This window comes from Solea senegalensis, unplaced genomic scaffold (assembly GCF_019176455.1).
Source record: "Solea senegalensis isolate Sse05_10M unplaced genomic scaffold, IFAPA_SoseM_1 scf7180000014183, whole genome shotgun sequence".
NCBI lineage: Eukaryota > Metazoa > Chordata > Actinopteri > Pleuronectiformes > Soleidae > Solea > Solea senegalensis.
In genome coordinates this window covers 15,001-35,801 of record NW_025320985.1, presented here as the reverse complement: position 1 = coordinate 35,801, position 20,801 = coordinate 15,001, and the positions used below count along the sequence as shown (strand labels likewise).

Sequence of the window (20,801 nt, the reverse complement as noted above, 5' to 3'; positions counted from 1 at the left end):
TGACCATTCTGACACGTCCTAATTAAACATATTTCTTCAGTACGTCCTCCATGACCGGAGCACACACTCAGTGTTCAAGTGTTTTTAACTGATATACAGTTGGACAGTGTTCGGCTCCATCCTTATGTAGGACGTCTCTTCCTCTTCCTCTCGCTGTTGTCTGCTAATAGGGGGAAATAGGCACTTTTACAAATGATATATACTAACACTTGAAGTTTATAAAAATGAAAGGTTCAATACAAAGGAAAAGATGAGGGTAAAGCTGATTCCTTTATTTATTCTTTATTGACTTCAGTGTAAACGTTCTTTACTGACTTTTTACGGCGACTTTGTTGTAACAAGATTCTCAACAATAACAATATTATGTCACATGCACAGGAGTGAATAATATACATAATATAATATAATATAATATATACAGAGTGAATATCTGAACAGATTCATGGACACAGACATTTACAAACATGCATACTCTATTAACTCATCTATGTAGGCCACATACGGTCTTATAAACGTGTTATAAACGTGTTATAAAACAAAGAAATCAAAAGACATGTAAGGGATTGTCACGTTGTTCTATTCTAATCTTACACTGAGCATATACAAGTTTGTTTACCTGAAAGCAGTTACAACGTTCTGTAAATGTCTGCGTGAGGTTAAAGTTGTCAAACTGTGTTGGTAACAGAATGTTCTTAGAATGAATATATATAATATAATATAATATAATTACAGCTTAAAACCTGCTGATTTGTCTTTGCAAATTCACATTTCTTTGATTACACGATATAAACAAATGACAAAAATCCAGGATTCTGAAAAGTTCAGGTAGTTTGTGTTTGTGTAGTTTGTAAAACTTTATTTTCCTGCAGCTCCAGTGTCTTTGGACACTTAAACGTCTTATGTTGATAAAGTTATGGCTCTAAATCCAGCAATATGACGTAGAGTTATGGAAATAACACAGTAACATAGTCATCATTATTATCATTATTATTATTATTATTATTATTACTATTATTATTATTATTATTATTATTAATAAGGCTGGAATTGTCTATGTATAAAACTACAATGCTGATCAATCACTGTTTTAATAAACACATTAAAAGAAGGAGATGAAACAGAACTGTATCTGAATATAAAATAAAATAAATGCATGTATTTAATGCCCCTGATTGAAAAGTCACAGAATAAAAACATCAGAAGAAGAAGATCCAGAAAAGAAATATGGGGACATAATATAAATATAATAAAAATGCTTATAATGATGTCATGGAATCAACTAATGTCTAAAAAACTATGTCTAATTAAAATGTGTTTATATTTGAATGTAATATTTGGTCAATGAAAGGTTTGTGGTTCATGCAGGATTAACAGAGGATTAACATATGATTAACATATGATTAACATATGATTAACATAGGATTAATTGGTCATTAACATGTGATTAATGGGTGATTAACAGGTGATTAGCGGATGATTAACAAATGGTTAACAGAGGATCAACAAAGGATTAACAAATGGTTAACAGAGGATCAACAAAGGATTAACAGAGGATTAACAGGTGATTAATATATGGTTAACAGAGGATTAACATATTATTAACATATGATTAACATAGGGTTAATTTGTGATTAACATGTGATTAACATGTGATTAGCATGTGATTAGCATGTGATTAGCATGTGATTAATGGGTGATTAACAGAGGATTAACAGATGATTAATATATGGTTAACAGAGGATTAACAGAGGATGATTAACGGGTGATTAATATATGAGTAACATGTGATTAACATGTGATTAACATTTGATTAACATGTGATTAACAGGTGATTATGGTGTTGTGTCATCACAGTTTCACTCTCTAACTCATGGTTATGATCTCATATTTGTCCTGGACGTCGTTCTCCTCCTGTTTTTCAGGCTCAGGATGATGCAGCTCGATGAACAGGAAGTAAACGGCCGCTCCGACGGCTCCGCCCACCATGGGACCGACCACGGGGATCCACCACCAGCAACCACCAGCTCTGACACACACACACACACACACATGCAGAAGTTATTATATAGGATACCTACACTCACTTGCATGCATCCATGATGATCACTCAGTAAAATATCATTGATATCGTTTATAAAAATTGTGATAATTGTTAGAACTAATGTGTGTGCAACTGAATGCATAATATTCATCATTTAAGTGGTAAATTGCATAAAATGTGAATATGGTCGCCCTCCATTTTATCCTCTCGGTGACGCCTGTGTCATGAATGAATCATAAATGAATGATGAGTGAATGAGTGAGTGAAGATCTTCAAAGTCATCACTGTGAATCAGGACTTTAAAACACAAACACTGGACGAGGCTGCAACGTTCCCTGAAAAAAACCCTGAGTCTTCCCGACCCCGCCCACAAACGCTCCCTCAGGCAGGTCTGATAGTTTTGCTTGACAGAGCCCGTTTTCAGCAAGAATCACCGAAGGTTACATCCTGCAGCTTTGATCGTCACATTGTCAGAATCACCTCAGTTTAATACGATCACAGGATTTACGATTTAGGATCTAAGTTTAAAAGAAATCCACCTGTTCTCTCTCTCGCTGTGCGATGGACGAGAGGTTCCATGCCACGCCCCTTTCGCCATGGCAGCTTAGCTTTGCACAAAGATTGGAAACATAGGAAACAGCTGATCTGGCTCTGCTCACAGGTAATAAAATCCACCGTCTGCTACTCTGAAGTGCATTCATTAGACCCAGAAATGTCAAACTACTCTGTTAATGATCCTGAGTGGACGACTTTGACTCACACAGGCTTTTATGTTACTGTACCACACTGGCACCAGGTGGCTGTAAGTGCCTGACCGTATACTGTATACCTGTGTGTGTGTGTATATATATGTATATGTATACATATATAGGCACAAACAGACTTCAGACTTCTGCTTCTGATTATATTTTCCTTTATTATCATGTTCGATCCCCGCATGCATTTGTGGTGTTTGTGATTCAAGTGACAGAGAAACATTTGTGAGATAACACCATGTTGGGTGTGCCTAATAAAGTGGCGTGTGCCTGTAATTATCCCAGATTACAGCAGCGTGTCCTTGTGTGTTCTCAGTGTGGCCGACCTCAGGAGATTAAGGTCGTTTGGAGTCTTCGCTGCAGGTGAAACTGGCTTCAGTTAACAAAGCTGCCTCAGAGTAAACAAGTGTCTGAGCGGGTCATGTTTACTGTCGCTGTTCAGGAAGTAGACGACACAGAGGGAGGAGACTGGATTATAGACTTTAATCTGTGGTCTCATCTAAAATCAGCGACTCACATTAGTGCTTCAGTATGTCAACAATGGAAAGAGTCAAGTGTTTGTGTTGTTATCTTTCCCATCTTAACTTTATATGACTTATTCATCTTTGTGTTGTCTGCAGTTGTGTGTGAATGTTCTCACACTCTACACACAAGACTTTTGTGTCTAATCCAGAGAGTTGTACTTGGCTGTACTTCATCAATCCTGACATGTGAACAGCAACATTCAATTAACCTTGAGCTTAATCAATAGAAGCGACAATGGACACCAGTGTGACTTCTCATGTGTCGCTCTGTGTGTGTGTGTGAAAAAGTGTTCACAGGAATTCACGTCCAATGTCAAACCAGCACGGCGTGAAAAATGTCCCCACACCAGTGAAAGACTCTCTGAGACTGAGCAACAGGTCTCACGTCTTTGGTCCTGGTCTCGTTCTTCACACACATCGACGTCTTCCCTCAGAGTTTGTCAAACATCTGAAGTCATTCCTGCCTGTGCTCATCACCTGTTTTTGTCTCTATGTGTCCCCGTCAACTGTCCAGGGTGTGACCCCGCCTTGACCCCGCCTATCGCCCCGTGTCAGCCGTGACTGACACAGTCTGTGACCCTCGTGTGGAGGATAAAGCGGTAGAAGACGGATGATCTTAGACCAATTGAGGACAGCAGAGAAGGTAGGACAGGTGTCCTCATCGTCTCCTTGTGTCCTTGTTTATTCTGTAAGAATATGATGCAAAACATCCGATGGATGGATGAATGGATGTGTATGTGAGTGTTGACTGTCCACTCCACAAGCATCATGTCGTCTCTGCAGACTCGTGCAGTTGTGACACTGATACACAAACCTTCAACGACAACTTTCAAACACACAACTCACCACAAACAATCGTTCTCTGCCTTCACTCATCAACACAGGAATCTGCAGCAGCTCAGGTGTGTGTGTGTGTGTGTGTGTGTGTGTGCAGTGTGTGTGTGTGTGTGTGCGTGCGTGTGTGTGCGTGTGCGCACGTGTGAGGAGTCATGTGTGGTTTCCTGATCTTCTCGTCCTTGTATAATTGAACAGATTTAACGCTGAGGCTCTCGTGTTGCACTGAGGCTCTCGTGTTGTCACTTCAGATAAAAGCTTCTGCCAAATGAATTATACAATAAAATGGATTGTGTTCTTTAAATTCCTCTCGTCTTACGCTTTTATTTTATTACTAAAACTTGATAAAAGTATCACTGACACAAAAGGTGAATATTTTCAGCTGTAAATGAAAGTTCACTTGTCTACAGTAAACCAGTCATGTTTTGATCAGGAGACGTGGATGAGAACAGGAAGTAGCACAGAGGAACTCAATCAGTGATTGGAATGTGAAAATATCTATATCTTATAAATATATAATATAAGATTTTGAGGAAAAAGCCTCTGAATTTGCCTTTTCCTGTCAAATGTGTTTGACTTTGATTATTCTGCCTCAGCACAGAAGTGAAGCTGCTGTGAGGGAACATCCGAGTGCTCTCAGGGGTCATAGGTCAGGAGACTATTTCAGGCACACACAGATAAAGGGGTCGTACAGTTTGGTTTTATAAATCAGTGTGGCAAATAAAATGTGCTGCTTTGTTTGCACTCTTGACAAAGTCCAAAGTGACTCTCACGTCACACTCTGTCGGCCTTTGACTGAGATGTTATGGAATTAGATTTGTGTGTCATTATTTTCAAACAACGCTTTTTAAGAAGCAAAATATAAATAATTGATTTTATTGTTTGAAAACAAACTTGTTCTTACGTTTATAAGATAACGTTCGTCATTTTGTCGAATGTCAACGGGGAACGAGTTTCAGACAACAGCGACTCCAACAATAAAATACAATATTTTTGAACCATTAAATCCATATTTGATTTGCTTCTTAAAAAGAATGAGAACCAGACTGAATGTGATTGGCTGTGCTTGGCTGTGATTGGCTGTGCTTGGCTGTGATTGGCTGTGCTGTGCTTGGCTGTGCTTGGCTGTGTTTGGCTGTGATTGGCTGTGATTGGTGCTTGGCTGTGCTTGGCTGTGATTGGCTGTGCTTGGCTGTGATTGGCTGTGATTGGTTGTGCTTGGCTGTGATTGGCTGTGGTTGGCTGTGATCGGCTGTGATTGGCTGTGATTGGCTGTGCTTATTGTGATTGGCTGTGATTGGCTGTGATTGGCTGATTGGCTGTGCTTGGCTGTGCTTTGGCTGTGATTGGCTGTGATTGGCTGTGCTTGGCTGTGATTGGCTGTGATTGGCTGTGCTTGGCTGTGATTGGCTGTGATTGGCTGTGCTTGGCTGTGATTGGCTGTGGTTGGCTGTGATCGGGTTGTGATTGGCTGTGCTTGGCTGTGCTTGGCTGTGATTGGCTGTGCTTGGCTGTGCTTGGCTGTGATTGGCTGTGATTGGCTGTTGGTTGTGACAGTTCTTGTAGACGAACACTTTTCTCACAGTTAAACTAAAATCTACGTATATTTGCACCAACACAGCAGTAACTACAGGACTGTAACGACTGTAACTGCATTTCTATGATAAGTCTGATGTTCATGCTCCTCGAGCACTTAAACACACAAATAAACAATCAAATACTGAACTCCAGAGTCATGGAATATAAACTAGTAATACCTGTTTTGTGTGAGTGTTCGATCACATACCATCATTTCCATTACCACAGAATTAGACCTTTATATCTACCTCAGGAGGCTGCCGTGTTTCTACAGCAGCCCATAAGGGACAAACTCTTTTCTATATTCTGATAACTGATGCAGCTTCATCATCAACAAACAGTTGTGTTTCATTCACACGTCATTCAGTTACAGTCACAGCTGTGAAAGAGAGCAATGACCTGAAACATCAACATAATGAGGCTTTACATGTGTGCACAGTATAAGAGTGCATCCTCACGTCTGTGCTCCAGAAAACCAAGAATAAGAGAGTAAAGAAGATAGAACTGTGCCATTTCAGTAACAACGCGCTGAATATTTCATGTGTGTATGAAGTCTCTGTTCACTCATCCGTCACAGCCTCGTTTCATAGTGCAGGAAATACATGTGTGCTCTATGAAATATTAATTCCATTTGTCAAAAGGAAAGAGATGAGAGAGGGAAGAGCTGTGGACTCATAATGGAACTCTGAGTGAAAGAATCTACAAACACTGAAGAATTACCTGAACACGTCCAGGCCCCAGCCGGCCATGGCCGTGAACACCCGCGGCCCGAGGTCTCGCGCTGGGTTGATGGGATAACCACAGTTCAGACCCATGGACACTGCGATGGCCATGATGACCAGGCCGATGCACAGAGGCTCCATGCCTTTAGGAGCGCCGATGTTCTTCCTGTCAGTGATGGCCAGGATGCACAGGATCAGAGCGCCGCTTCCAACGACCTGAGAGACAAAAACACCAGACAGCCATGGTGACCTCTGCCCTCGTATTCTGTCGTAAGCTTATTACGGGAGCTTCCCCCTGGTTTCAGTGTGTGTGTGAAGCAGCGTTACTACAAACTCACTCCTGATTCTCTGATTCTCTGATTCTCTGATTCTCTGACACAAATCAACCTGAGCTCAAGTCACGTCTCCATGTCACTTCCTCTTCATCAGAGCAGCTGGAGCTTACTCTCAGGTTCTCATCGTGTCCATTAACGTTCTAACCTTGACTGAACACGACGTCCACTCACGTGCGTCTGTGCATCAATAACTCCACGGCTAATGGCCGATATAAAGTTTAAGCTCTCACCTGATCCACAAAGCCATTAACGACAGACAGATGTTTTCCAGGATAAGATGCAAATATATTAGCTGTGGCGTTGACACCAGTGACGACCATTTCTCCTTTGGTGAAATCCATCAGAGCGTCTGAAGCAAAGGAAACGTGATTATTGTCTGAGGTGGTGATGACATGAGCACACTCACACTCACACTCACACTCACCGTAATATAAACCATAGACGACGCAGGATCCTGCAAAAGCACCCAGGAACTGTGCCAACACGTAGACAGGAAACTTCTTCAGAGGAAGCTTCCCCAGGATCACCATGGCCAGAGAGACGGCAGGGTTCACGTGGGCTCCTGAAGAACACAACAAACATCAAATGTATGTATATAAACACACATGGACATCTATGATCATTAATCAAACACTTTTGTCACGACATCCCTTCAGCTACAGAAAGAGAATATGAGGCAGAAGCACGTCACTATGTTCATTGTAAAGCTGAAGCCTGAACGCAGCTCAGCTGTTTGTTTGCTTTGACTTGAGAGATTCTCCGTCTTCATGATCTCACTCCACATCCTCAGACTTTTCAAACACAGCAGATGCTGAATCGTCCACGTCCGACTGTTTGAACGTGTTAAATCACCTGTGAGTGATCACAGTCAGTGACAGACCCTTAAAAACCAGACGATTTCCAGACAAAAGCCGCTGCTCTGTGCTCCGTCACACTCGGCCTGCTTCCCTATATTCCACATTCCAGCCACTTGTTAGTGGGGCTGTGGTGCAGTGTGGGGTCATTTATTTCACACTGTGGGATCTCGGCGTTGACCCCGGTGTGGTAACACCACAGGGGGGGGAACCGGCCATGCGCCCTTTGTTAATCTCCACATACTGTTCGCAAACACTGAGCACGACGAGCAGCCGGACGAGCTGCCTGTGTGGATTGCATGTGACATAATCTGCCTGAATCTGCTTAAGGCACACGTAGACTGCAGGTCATTAGAGTGACCGTGATGTGTCACACGTTCAGCACTCTGTCATCTGAAATCTCAGACTACAAAGTGGAAACAATTGTGTTTTCTTCTCCTGCCAGGCGAGCCTAGAAAGCCAGACTTGTCACACCTGACCCCTTCTGCTCTCCAGAGAGCCATGCCCCAGTAAAGCTCATTAGTCCAATACCTATGATCATCTTCAGAGATGTCGTTGGACAGAAGCTTCCCACTGAGCCGTGGACCCCGGGGCTGAATGGCCCAGTCATGCAGCAGAAGCTCTGCGTATATCACCCTCCCTGTCCTCGGGCTGCTCTGCTCGTCCTCTGAAGCTTCTCATTAAACATCTAGCACGAGTAATATGGGTCAGAGAGAGATTTTCACACAAACCATCTGATTCTTTTTTCTTCTCTTCTTCAAAAAGAACAAAACAAATCATATTAGTTGATGAATTTAACGACGAGAGGATAAAAGTTACATCTGAACCGTTCTCTGTCTGTTTTCACCCTTTCACTCACACGTTCATACAGCAGCTCATCTTTCCAACCCATTCAGGGTTCAGTGTCTCGCCCAAGGACACATCGGCATGAGGGGAGCCGGGGAATCAAACTCACAACCTTTAAGTTAAAAGACTGTTTATGCTCTGGATCCTTTGGTTGAATTCATCCGGTTTAAACAGAACCAGCTTCAACACAAGTTCATGTTCAAACACTGAGCACTAAACAGCTGGAAATATTCAATATCTATAATTTATCAACTATAATGACGACTGAACTCCACCACAGATACAAACCCAGTGCCAACATGTTGTAGATAATGATAAACCATTGAATATCTATTAAAGTTATGTTTCATCATCTTCATCTTTAAAATCTTAATCACATGGATTTTCTGATTTTCCATGTTTCTTCTCGAGCTGAAACAATTACTCGATTATTAATCGATTACTAAATGATTTCTGATCGTTTCAGCTTCTTAAATGTGAATATTTTCTTCATTTCTTTGCTCCAAAAACAAAGAAATCATTCAAAACTGAATCATTTTGACATTTGGGAACATCATCATTTCCTGGTCTAACAAAACACTGAGTTTCTGACATTTTCTGAACCAAAAATCGAAACAAACAAAAATGGACAGATGAATCAATGATGATTCATCTGTCCATTATAAAGTAATGGACGGTTAGTTGCTGCTCGAGTTTATTCACAGTCATGTGAACATCTTTGATAACGAAGCTGCTTTAGTCCACGTTTGTCTCATATGCTGTTATATGCATTCATATTATATTATTATATTACACCTTTCATCGGGATTTTCTAAATGAATTCAAATGTATGAAATGATAAGATGAAATGAATGAAAAGTGACGTTGGTGTTTTCACACATGTCTCAGGTTTACCTGACACTCCTCCTGCCATGTACACGGCCATCATGACTCCCAGGGTGAAACCAACATGGATGGTCAGAGGTTCCCCGACAGCCCCTCTACTCAGCACCGTCTGAGCCACTGAACCACATCCAAAGAGCTGGGAAACAGACGAGAGGACAAACACAAAGGATGGAAGCAGAAAGAGCCTTTGTTTTTAATTCTTCCAATTATCCCGAGCATTAACACTCGCCCCCTCGTCCAACAACAGCCTCTGACTGCCACACACAATTTGTCCCACACGGAGCTTTGGGAAAATAATTAGTCGCCCAGTTTCTGAGGAAGAGGGAGGAACAAGGAGGAGGAGGAGGAGAAGTGAGAGGTAAAAAAAAAGTGTTGAGATGAACGAGGTCATCCAAAAATAAAGAGAAGTGAGTGTGTGTGACAGGGTGAGTGATTGTGGACACACACTGAGCAGATACAAGAGAAAATGACTTTAGTAGAAGTTGACGTCACTTTTTATAAAATGACTTCAGAAAAAGTCTTAAAGTTTCAAGTATCAAAGTCATTTTCTCAAAGTAAAAGTAATAAAAGAAGCTGAGGCGTGGTGGCTCAGTGGTAGGGCCAGCGTGTGAATGAGTGAGTGAAAGATGTGTGAATGGGGGAAAAGTGAAGTGTAAATACAGACCATAATATATAACTCTTCTTCTATATGTATACATATATATATATATAAGCAGATGACCAGATGACTTCAACATATAGAATTTCATCTTTATATATACATACATACATATATATGTATATACAGTATATATATATATAAAGTAAAGTACAGATCATTTACAGTGCTGTAGTGGAACAGAGTATTTGTTACTATATATATATGTATATATATACATATATGTATATATACTGTATATATATGTATATATATATATATATTATCAGAGTATTTGTTACTTCATATATATGTATATATATAACAGAGTATTTGTTACTTTATATATATGTATATATATAACAGAGTATTTGTTACTTTATATATGTATATATGTATATAACAGAGTATTTGTTACTTTATATATATATATATATATAACAGAGTATTTGTTACTTATATATGTATATATATATATAACAGAGTATTTGTTACTTATATATATGTATATATATATATAACAGAGTATTTGTTACTTTATATACTGTATATATATATAACAGAGTATTTGTTACTTATATATATGTATATATATATATAACAAGTATTTGTTACTTATATACTATATATATATAACAGAGTATACTTTATATACTGTATATATATATAACAGGTATTTGTTACTTTATATATGTATATACATATATATATATAACAGAGTATTTGTTACTTTATATATATGTATATATATACAGTATATAACAGAGTATTTATTACTTTATATATGTATACATATATAACAGAGTATTTGTTACTTATATATGTATATATATATATAACAGAGTATTTGTTACTTTATATATGTATATATATATAACAGAGTATTTGTTACTTTATATATGTATATATATATATAATATATATATAACATAGTATTTGTTACTTATATATGTATATATATAACAGAGTTTTTGTTACTTATATATATGTATATATATATATAACAGTATTTGTTACTTTATATACTGTATATATATATATATAACAGAGCCTTTGTTACTTTATATATATGTATACACATATATAACAAGTATTTGTTACTTTATATATGTATATACATATATATAACAGAGTATTTGTTACTTTACTATATGTATACATATATAACAGAGTATTTGTTACTTATATATGTATATATATATAACAGAGTATTTGTTACTTTATATATGTATATATATATAGCAGAGTATTTTGCTTGCCATAATAATATATATATATAGCAAGGTATTTGTTACTTTTATATATGTATACATTTATAACAGTATTTGTTACTTTATATATGTATATATATATATATATAACAGAGTATTTGTTACTTTATATATATGTATATATATATGTATGTAACAGAGTATTTGTTACTTTATATATATACATACATATATAACAGAGTATTTGTTACTTTATATATGTATATATATATATATATATAAAGAGTATTTATTACTTTATATATATGTATACATATATAACAGAGTATTGTTACTTTTATATACTGTATATATATATAACAGAGTATTTGTTACTTTATATATGTATACATATATAACAGAGTATTTGTACTTTTATATATGTATATGTATATACATATACTCACCATATAACAAGTATTTGTTACTTTATATATATGTATATATATACAGTATATATTAACAGAGTATTTATTACTTTATATATGTATACATATATAACAGAGTATTTGTTACTTATATATGTATATATATATAACAGAGTATTTGTTACTTTATATATGTATACATTTATAACAGAGTATTTGTTACTTTATATATGTATATATATATATATAACAGAGTATTTGTTACTTTATATATATGTATATATATATATATATGTAACAGAGTATTTGTTACTTTATATATATACATACATATATATAACAGTATTTGTTACTTTACAACACTGTAAGTGACATTTAAATCATCACAGTTGCTCACTCTTCTTCTTCTTCTTATATGTATATATATATATATATATATATATAACAAGTATTGTTACTTACATATATATATATATAACAGAGTATTTGTTACTTATATGTATATATATAATGGCAGTACTTATTTGCTACAACACTGTAAGTGACATTTTAAATCATCACAGTTGCTCCTCTTCTTCTTTAATATATATATATATGTATATATATATATATATATAACAAATTTGTTACTTATATATGTATATATATAGCATTATATTGCTTTACAACACTTTCCTTAGTGACATTTAAATCATCACAGTTGCTCACTCTTCTTCTTCTTCATATATATATATATATATATACATAATAATATATATATATATAACAAAGGTATTTGTGCTATATAATATATATATAGCAGTATTGCTACAACACTGTAAGTGACATTTAAATCATCACAGTTGCTCACTCTTCTTCTTTGCTTTGCATATATATATATATATATATATATATATGTATATAACTGCTCAATATATATATATATAACAAGTATTGTTACTTATATATGTATATATATAACCGGAGTACTAGGTACTTTACAACACTGTAAAGTGACATTTTAAATCATCACAGTTGCTCACTCTTCTTCTTCTTCATATATATATATATATATATATATATATATGTATATATATATATATATATAACAGAGTATTTGTTACTTATATATGTATATATATAACCGAGTACTTGTTACTTTACAACACTGTAAGTGACATTTAAATCATCACAGTTGCTCACTCTTGCTCGACACAATCTAACAGAAATGATGCAGATATTTAGTTGTAATTCGAGATGAAAACACCTCCCTCATAATCTGCTGTTGTTGTGATTTCTCTTAGCTCGCGCTGTCACCACAGAGACATCAAAGACAGACGCGGTGTTAATTGAGACATGTGAGAGACAGCAGTCAGAGCCCCCACAGAGACACTTGGACACTTTGACACCTGATTAGCATCGCGGTGCTTCAGCAGGTGCACAGAGATACTCACGATCAACACAAAGATGCCCAGAAATTCCGCCAGGAACTCCTTGAAGATGTCGCGCCTCAGGCTGAATCTCTCCTTCATCTTCTTCTTCATGTCGTTTTCCATCTGTTTTAATCTTTCCCGGGACTCGCTGATGTCTTTCTTTCTTTCTTTCTCCCGCAGAACAAACCAACACACAACTCTCTCTGAGTATTTGTCGCCTCCTTCTCTCCGTGCTCGGACCAAGCAGCAGCCACTGAGGCTTGATCCATCGTTTCCCCTCATCACCACTAGGGGGCCACGGTTACTGCTGCTGCTGCTGCTGCTGCTGCTGCTGTTACTGTTGCTGCTGTTACTGCTGTTACTGCTGCCACTGCTGTTACTGCTGCTGTTATTGCTGCTACTGCTACTGCTGCTGTTACTGCTGCTGTTATGACTGCTGTTATTGCTGCTGCTGTTACTACTGCTGCTGCTGCTGTTTACTGCTGCTGCTGCTGCTGCTGTTACTGCTGCTGCTGTTACTGCTGCTGTTACTGCTGCTGCTGCTGTTACTGCTGCTGCTGCTGCTGTTACTGCTGTTGTTACTGCTGCTGCTGTTACTACTGCTGCTGCTGCTGTTACTACTGCTGTTACTGCTGCTGCTGTTATGACTGCTGTTATTGCTGCTGCTGCTGTTACTGCTGCTGCATCACAGGAGCTGAATCAGCTCATGTTTAACATGCATTATCACATTTAAAATGTTCATAAATAAAAGTAACATTACTGCACTTTATTTAAATCAGGAAAGGATTTCTATTCATTTCATTTGGAAAATAATGCAAATTATTCAGATAAGTAAGAAAAGTCACAGCAACAATATCCACATAATGTTCAACTGATGAAACTTTCCTTTTCAGGGAGAATATTCAATGATTCAAACAGAAATAAATTCTCTGAGAAATGAATCAATATAAATCAAACTAATTGTTCTATTCAGAATCAATTCAATTAAAGAGCTTCTACATACTGGTGTATATTACAGAAACATGACAATTCATTGTGTATGTTACACACTATGTTGCTTTATTTATATTTCTTTTATTTCATTGATTAGCACATTTCAATCAATGAGTCACTTTGAGCTGAGTTTCACCTGATAGTCACACGTCTGGTCATTTCACAGTAAAACACCAAACTATAGAATTATGTAGTAAATGATCACATTTAATGTTTGTAACAAAAGTATATCTGTGAGATCGTTTTTTTCTCTTTAATTCAGACAAAGAAAAATCATCTTTTAATATAAACTAATGTCACTTTGCTGCTTTGGTTGGCTTTTGTTTTAAATGTATTGTTTCTCATGAAATAATAACAACAATCTCAACATTTGGTTTTATCCCAAAAAAATGTAAAGGATAAGGGTGATCAGGTGAGGCAGTCAATGTAGTGTGTGTGTGCGTGTGTGCGCGCGTGTGCATGTGTGGCATAGACTTGTTTTGGCCAACAGAGGGCGCTCCTTGTACAGATACGAGCGCGCGTCTGTGTGTGTGTGTGTGTGTGTGTGTGTGTGTTATCAGTGTGAGAGGGTGAGGGTGAGGGTGAGGATGTTTTCAGAGCATTCATCAGTGTCACCGCTTTGATGTGAAACAGACTCTGCGAGAGTGTCGCGCGCATGCTGTGAAGAAAGCTTGATGTGCTGATGGAGAGAAAGCATCTCCTCACTCCTTTGTCCTGTCACAGCCACGTTATGAAATCTAACACTTTCAGTGATTCATCTTTGAAATGATCACTGACTCAAAGCATGAAAAACAAACACTCTCCCTTTAATGCTGCCTCCTGCTGGAGTGAACACATGAATGCGTGAAGGCTGTGTTAACACATGCGTGGATCTGCGTTCACTCCCTGATCGTTTTCTCGTCTGAGGGCTGATTGGTGGATGTTTATTGGAGGTTTAAAGGAGGCGCTGGAGGGAATTATCACCTGCAGGACAAATCTGTGCCAGCAGCAGCAGAAACAGCAGCAGAAACAGCAGCAGCAGCAGCAGAAACAGCAGCAGCAGCCTGCACTCCCATGAACATGACATGTTAGAGTGTGGAAAGGTTGTGTTGTTAGGTGAAGTCTCCTCTGACACCTTTCTGACTCATGATGGTGCAACAATGTCAGATTATATTCTGGTTTTTGTGTCTCTGAGTCGTGTTCACTGCTGTTTTCATGCTAAAGAATAAACTTTTAATCTCAGGTTCTGACAAAGAACTGAGAGGAAAAAAGATTTGAACAGAAAACACATCAGAGACTTAAATGGAGTTGTTGTTGTTGTTGTTTGTTTGCCACGTGAATTAAGTGTTTTAAATGAATTAAAGTGCAATACAATGTTATGTATTGTCATCATTTTGACTGTTAAATTGAATATTCCAGTGTTATACACTTTAAGAGCAGTTTGTCTCTGTTTATGTTTAAACTGTGATAAATGTCCTCAGGTGGATAATAAAGTATATTATATATATAATAATAAGAATAATAATAATAATAATAATTCATTTCATTTATAAAGAACTTTACATTAAAAAAAATCTCAAAGTGCTACAGAAGAAAAGATACATTAGAAATCAACAGCAGTTATATATGTATACATACATATGTGTGTGTATATATACACATATGATACAATACAATAAAGTATATAGTACTTTGTTGCCTCTAAAGTGCAGATAAAAGCTTATTAACAAGGTTACATTGTCAAATCTTTCCAGATGACTTCAACATATAGAATTTCATCTGTGTTATTAATTACAAGTTTAAACTTAACATCAAACTAAATCAACATACAAGTCTTTTGTTGTGTAGAGATTTGTGTAACTGTTCTGTTATTTTTCTTTCTTTCTTTAATATTTACTTTGTCATAATGAGTGCTAGTAAAAATAATGCTGTTTTAGTTTTAGTGTCTTTATGGAAACATGTTTTTCCAAAGATGAGCAGTAGAAAGCAAACATTATTATTATCAGTCAGATAATAAAGTTTGAAGTTTAAAGTTTGAAGTTTGAAGTTTGAACAAGTTCGGAAAGAGTCAGCTGTTGTTGTTGGTGCAGGGTGAGTGACTGAGTGTGAGACGGACGGACAGACAGACAGACAGACAGACAGGCGTGTTTCTCCTCCTTTAACATGTTTATGTAAATGTGTGGATTTCATTTTCTAAAGGACGGCCCTTCTCTCTGCCCAATGAAAACCAGCCGCGCCGCTGACACCTGGCTATAAACCGGGCAACGAGCGCAAAGTCCTGACAAGAGCGGAGCAGCAGCAGCAGCAGCAGCAGCAGCGGAGAGACAGACAGACAGACAGACAGACGGAGAGAGAGACAGAGGGAGACGGAGACAGAGGGAGACGGAGACAGAGGGAGAGAGAGAGAGAGAGAGAGAGAGTTGAGATGACTTCCAGTGAGATCGAGATTCCCGGAGAGCTGAAGAGCGACCCCGCTGCTCTGATGGCATCCCTCCAGCTGATGCCCTCGCCGGTGCCCAACCCGGAGATCAAGTACACTAAGGTCTGTAACCAAAGCTTCTCAATGTTTCTGTGTCAGCAGCTGAAGTTTGAAGCTGATCATCATCATCATCAACGACGCTGCACGTGACGCACGTTTAGTGTTTGTGCGTCCACGTGCGCACTTCTATCTGTAGACCAGCATTAACGATGAGTTCATTTAAACTGATTAAATTCAGTGTAGAATTAAACTGACTTTCATTTACATCATAATCCATTGCGTGTGTTTTTATACTTTCGTCTTAAATCGAGACGAGAATAAGAAAAGAGTTCCGTTTCTCGTGCAGTTTACGTCTAATATTGTTATTAAATGACGCTTCACTTGTGATAACTTTAATTAGATTCTTTATATTTGTCAATAATAAGTTAATATCAGTCACTGATCAATTTACTGAAGTTTATTTTTCTAATTCAAATCTTTAAAGAAAGACAAAAAAGAGGATATTATTGATATAAAATATATTCAAACATTAGAGCTAAAACTCATATGTCTGTAATATTTCACTTCATGTCTAAGTTTTTATTATTATTCACACACACACACACACACACACACACACACAGGCATTGTGTTCATGTTGCAGTCACATATTTGCTGTAGTGAGACTAAAGAAGGTGCAATGAGTCTGAATCTGTGAGTGAGTGAGTGTATGAGTGAGTGAGTGTGTGAGTGAATGAGTGAGACAAAGCAGATCAGGAGTCAAACAAAGACTTGTATTTGAGCCATGAACAAGTCGATGATTTTTTCATAATTGAATCCTTTGTCATGTTCTAACTTAATAATTAACCTGTCGTCATGACAGTGTTGCGTAAGTGAAGCAGTCCATCATATATATATATATATATATATATATATAGATATATCTATATATATCTATATATGTATATTTGTTTAAATAGAAGCCCTGGTGTTTTCACTTAGTTTCACTCAGTAAACTTCCATGATGAACGTTTCTGTGATTCTTCTTTGAAGGTGATTTTTAGTTCTGTAAGTGTGTGAAACCGTTGTGTGTGTTTGCTGCAGAACAAGTGTTTTTATGAGTGTGAGATGAAAGTGCAGCAGCTGTGACCGTGATAACGTGCCGCGAGTTCCTTCAGTGCTATCGCCGCTGCCTCGGTGTCTTCAGTGCAAAGGGCTCCATGTTGTGTTCAGGGAACGCGTGGACTCCGTGTTACAGGAGGACATTTTGGGAGCGACTTGGTGAATTAACCCACAGGAATTTGGATCATCCAGTCCCTGTTGGTTTGGTGGACACAGGGGGGCAGAAGGGCCCTGATTTATGGGCACCCCTGGCGTGGGCTCTGCTCACACCATGTTCCTGTTCTCCACCCTGTGACTGCAGAGGAAACACAGCTCACACACAGATCTGTACTCAAATACATGATTTATCATCATAATTGTAAATATTATTCCTACGTAACACAAGGGAAATGTTAAGCGTTCTCTACCTTAGTTATAAAAGTCAAAGTCGCTCTCATTAATTCTCTGTTTTGCAGCAATAAAGCAGCCGTTCACACCGAGATAGGACTGATATGTGTTATTACTTCACTTCTGTACAGCGATAAAAAGTCATGAACCGCACAACACCATCATCATTATCCTCCTCTTCCTCATCTGTGCATGTGTGTAAAAGGACAGTTGTGTTTATTGTTAGTGGGTTTAATCATTTAATACTATTTAATTATGTAAATATCCATTTTCCATGATAGTTATTTATGAATATTTAAAGCTGTTCACTGTTCAATGATAATCATCTGTTAAAAAGTCAGCAAAGGAAATGAAAGCGTAGATTTTCTGTCTCTAAAATGATGACAAATCATCCATAAAACTGCAAAAGTTAAACATTCATTGAAGAATATTTTAAATCACATTTAGTTTGTCACGTGAATATTTGAAATAAAAAAAAGAACCAGATAATAAATAATAAAAGAATACAGACCTGAGACTGAGCATCATGAAGAGAACAACAATGCTCAAACTTAGATAAATAACTATTTCATTAAATAGTGAACGGATGAACGATGTTAGAAATGAATGAATGAAGAAACCTGGAGTTTTAAAGCTCTAAACGTAAGGAGCTAAAGATGGAGTGGCCTTGTTAATGGTGTGAGTTACCGCGCTCTTCGTCTAATCAACAGTTATAAATTCTCTCTGTTGCTTTGCTCATGGTGGCGTTAATGCGCTCTCTCCATAGGAACCTGTGCAGAACCTGATCTGTGTGGATGAATGAGAGGCTCCATCAATCTGTCACTGATTGAGATAGTACAGATGGAGGCTGGGGGCTCCCCGATGCTTGGTGCTGTCCACTGGGGTGTAAATTATGAGCGTGTCTCACTGTGTGGGTTAGTGGCCCTGCCTCGCACAGCCTGACCTGCACTTCTGGACTTTTTCACTTCAAAACCACCGTCTTACTGCGATCAACATCAAACAGAGCCAGAGTTAGAGGATACTGTGCAACTCAATGATTTATCACGATGAGCACAGCAAGACACACACACACACACACACACACACCCGTCTGTGCCTTTGCTTACACAATCCCTGCTTTCTCACAGACACTCTCTGTCTGTCTCTCTCTCTCTGTCTGTCTCTCTCTCACACACACACGTGTACCTGTGCTGCAGGTGTAAATGAGGATGTTTGAGCAGTGACAGCGAGGTAACTTCCATCCCTTCACTCTGCAGCCTCCCGACAGCCGGCGTGTAAATCCTGATGGGGTCATCATGAAAAACGCTGGGCTTCATAAATCTGTGGAAGACGCTCGGTTCTCAGCGTCAGACGCGGTCGAGACACACACAGACGTTTATTTGTCTGTGAACACATTTCTTAAAAAATGACTTCCTCTCTGCGCACGGATCCCACGAGGAAAACCGCGCCAAATGTTTTCTTTAAACATTTCCTTGACCTGAGATTTAAAGAATGGTTAAATACACAGGAAACCCATCAAACCTCAGATGTTCAAAGCAAAAGAGGAGGAGGGCTGAGAGAGGAGAGGTCACTTTATTGATGATTCCTGAAAATGAAGCTGTCTTTTCTCTGCCTTTCATTAGGAATGCAGCTGAAGTGCTAATACATTTGATTTATTTATTATAATAATAATAATAATAATAATGATAATAATAATGATGATGATGCATTTTTGCTGAGTGATAAAAACCTTCTATGTCTCTGCTTTTGGGAGATGAATTACTGATGTAAATGTATTTTAAAAGTGTTGATACGACTAAAGAAGTGTCTCACATCAATAATGTACAATTAATGTTTCTCACATAATGACGACAAACAACTTTAACCACAAACTCTGACATAACACAGACGTTTGCCAGTGTGTGTGTGTGTGTGTGTGTGTGTGTGTGTGTGGCACCACTTTCACTTTTAACCGTCTTAATGATCAAACTCTTGAAAGTCGTCCAGGAGCAGAGAGGAAGTGGACGTCCTGTGATAGAGGAGGATATGAAACTTCCTGCACAGTCGAGTGTTGCAGGTGCCCGGGCAGAGTTTGTGTGGCTGTGGAATCTTGGCACGCTGTGTATAAACACACACACACACACACACACACACACACACATATATATATGTAGTGTATAAACACACACACATATATATGTAGTGTATAAACACACACACATATGTGTATAAACCCAACACACAGACACAGACACACACACACACACAGACAGACACACACACACAGACACACACAGACACACACACACACAGACACACACAGACACACACACAGACACACACACACACACACACACACACACACACACACACACACACACACAGACACAGACACCACACACACACACACACAGACACACACACACACACACACACACACACACACACACACACACAGACACAGACACACACAGACACCGCCAGACACACACACACACAGACACACACACACACACACACACACAGACACAGACACACAGACACACACAGACACACACACACACACACACACACAGACACACACACACAGACACACAGACACATACACACACACACTCCAGACACACACAGACACACACACACACACAGACACACAGACACACACAGACACACACACACAGACACACACACACACAGACACAGACACACACAGACACACACAGACACACACACACACACACACACACACACACACACAGACACCGCAGAACACACACACACACACACACACAGACACACACACATGCCAGACACAGACACACACAGACCTGCGCAGACACAC

At 38.2% G+C, this 20,801-nt stretch overlaps 2 protein-coding genes and 1 long non-coding RNA gene across 3 annotated transcripts in view; 2 read left to right on the top strand and 1 right to left on the bottom strand.

Moving 5' to 3' along the window:
* Positions 1-251: 251 nt before the first annotated feature.
* aqp9b (aquaporin 9b) lies at positions 252-13,295 on the bottom strand. The gene is made up of 6 exons (XM_044016130.1): positions 13,063-13,295; positions 9,384-9,510; positions 7,214-7,351; positions 7,020-7,138; positions 6,453-6,670; positions 252-2,026 (listed from the first exon to the last, which is right to left on the bottom strand). Exons 1-6 carry the CDS (start codon positions 13,162-13,164, stop codon positions 1,864-1,866), a joined length of 867 nt encoding a protein of 288 aa, XP_043872065.1. The 5' UTR covers positions 13,165-13,295; the 3' UTR covers positions 252-1,863.
* LOC122760926 lies at positions 2,019-13,064 on the top strand. Its single transcript, XR_006358502.1, has 3 exons — positions 2,019-3,963; positions 9,378-9,732; positions 12,913-13,064. It is a non-coding gene; the product is annotated as an uncharacterized LOC122760926 (long non-coding RNA).
* A 3,089-nt stretch (positions 13,296-16,384) lies between the features above and the next one.
* aldh1a2 (aldehyde dehydrogenase 1 family, member A2) overlaps positions 16,385-20,801 on the top strand; it is an 18,106-nt gene continuing 13,689 nt past the window's right edge. Inside the window, exon 1 of the mRNA XM_044016129.1 lies at positions 16,385-16,555. Within this exon, the coding sequence (XP_043872064.1) occupies positions 16,439-16,555 (117 nt within the window). The 5' untranslated portion in view covers positions 16,385-16,438. The remainder of the gene's footprint in view (positions 16,556-20,801) is intronic.

Excerpts from the sequence above, each read along its gene's own strand:
- aqp9b (XM_044016130.1), bottom strand. The coding sequence starts at position 13,164 with ATGGAAAACGACATGAAGAAGAAGATGAAGGAGAGATTCAGCCTGAGG. Across the intron at positions 7,352-9,383 it reads CATGGCAGGAGGAGTGTCAG|GAGCCCACGTGAACCCTGCC; the intron begins GTAAACCTGAGA and ends TGTGTTCTTCAG. Across the intron at positions 2,027-6,452 it reads TGGGGCCTGGACGTGTTCAG|AGCTGGTGGTTGCTGGTGGT; the intron begins GTAATTCTTCAG and ends TGTGTGTGTCAG.